The sequence below is a fragment of the Sinocyclocheilus rhinocerous genome, unplaced genomic scaffold (assembly GCF_001515625.1).
Source record: "Sinocyclocheilus rhinocerous isolate Xijiao unplaced genomic scaffold, SAMN03320098_v1.1 scaffold847, whole genome shotgun sequence".
Taxonomy (NCBI): domain Eukaryota; kingdom Metazoa; phylum Chordata; class Actinopteri; order Cypriniformes; family Cyprinidae; genus Sinocyclocheilus; species Sinocyclocheilus rhinocerous.
Window position 1 is genome coordinate 153,867 of NW_015662598.1, and position 1,844 is coordinate 155,710.

The window sequence follows — 1,844 nt, forward strand, 5'->3', positions numbered from 1 at the left end:
CGTTTTAATGACATGCTAAAGTGTCACACATCAATTTAGCTTCTACCTAAAGAATCACACAAGAAGCTGTGACTTTCCATACAGTAGTCACACTAGAAATTGTAACTGTACATACAGTAAATATCTACAAACATGTCATTTTGAGAGTGTTAAGACTTGAAACTGTCTGTACTGAAGTATCATTCTTGTATCCATGTCAGTGTTGGAGAGACTATTTGAATAGCAAAGACCGTGGCTACAATTGATTTGCATGGATTCAAAGTCTGTCTTTTATGCCAGCCTGTCTTAATTCATATTTCATTCAAATCTTGGGTGGAAATAGAATGTAATAGCAGATACTCACTAAGATGGCCACATGAAGTGTCAGTGATAAAATATAGCCATTTACCTAATACCACAGATTTAAGGTTTGACTTTGGATAGATTTTGTTTTCTGGGAAATTTAGGAATAGGATATGAATGGGAAGTTGGCAGGGCTGGGAAACGTAATTTAATAATAATTATTGAATTGGTTTTTCCGTTGTTATAGAATATTTGATAAATTTTATTCTATTCTATTGTGGGCCTATAAAGCAGAATTTGGGTTTTAATAGCCTATGTTTAGAAAAATGCCCTCATGAAGGAAAAAAAGCCCCTGAAAATCCATTCCAGAGGATAAATAATGTCCCTAATAACAAAGCTAAATGGACAGTTCACCCCAAAATGAAAATTCTGCTATCATTTACTTACCGTCATATTTTTCCAAACCTGTATGACTTTCTCTCTTCTGCAAAACGCAAAATTAGACATTTCTTTTTGGGTGGACAATCCTTTTAATATCCGCCAATGCAGGTAGGCTACATGCTAAATTCACAGAATGCACTTTGCCATAATCCCAGTACTCACACACAGAGATCACATTAATATTTTCACTGAATCAGAGGTCAGTGTAGCCATATATGGAAAACTACTTTTGTCATTTAACCCAAGTTAAAGTCGGATAGGTTGTTCCGCAGAATGGTGTCCTTCACTGCGTCAAAAACAAAGCGGATATTTTCAGTGTCGGTTGCACAGGTGGAATGTGCATAGATGCTTTTATGTGTGTCTGAGTTCTGCTCCTCATACATACTCAAGATGAACTTCATTGCGGCATCTGCGTCATTTTTAGGGCCTGTGGAATGAGCAGATAACATAGATATAATAATTTCAGTGGAGTTCAGTAGTAAGCAAAAAACACTTTAGCAGTGTTGGGGAGAAACTACTAACTTTTTTTTTTTTTTTGACGTGTGAAACTTTTGGTTGGGTGGACTTTTAATGGATGGACAAAAATGATGAAAGAATATTAAACATGTTTTAATTTGTGATGAACAGAAGTCTTATGGGTTTGCAACGACATGTGGGTGAGGAAATGATGACATGATTTTCATTTTGGGGTGAAGTAAAATATATATTCATTATAATATCTAATATTTATTCATGGCTTTAAAATAGCTTCCCCAACACAGCACTGTATATGTTTACTGCAACAAATGAAATGTATTAATATTTTTTAATCAATAAACAGCATAAAATACAATTAGTCAGAGAGTGTGGCTTTTTCATACAATCTCACTGTACTAACTAACTAACTAACTAACTAACTTTCAGTTTTTAAAGGGGTCATATGATGTTGCTAAAAAGAACATTATTTTGTGTATTTGGTGTAATGAAATGTGTTTATGCGGTTTAAGGTTCAAAAAACACATTATTTTCCACATACTGTACATTATTGTTTGTTCTCTATGCCCCGCCTTTCTGAAACGCGTCAATTTTTACAAAGCTCATTGTTCTGAAAAGCGAGGTGTGCTCTGATTGGCCAACTATCC

General features: G+C 34.7%; 1 protein-coding gene across 1 annotated transcript in view; it reads right to left on the reverse strand.

The window, feature by feature from the left end:
- Positions 1-928: 928 nt before the first annotated feature.
- Positions 929-1,844, reverse strand: part of gna14 (guanine nucleotide binding protein (G protein), alpha 14) — a 14,501-nt gene continuing 13,585 nt past the window's right edge. Inside the window, exon 7 of the mRNA XM_016538301.1 lies at positions 929-1,150. Coding sequence (XP_016393787.1) covers positions 960-1,150 — 191 coding nt within the window. The 3' untranslated portion in view covers positions 929-959. The remainder of the gene's footprint in view (positions 1,151-1,844) is intronic.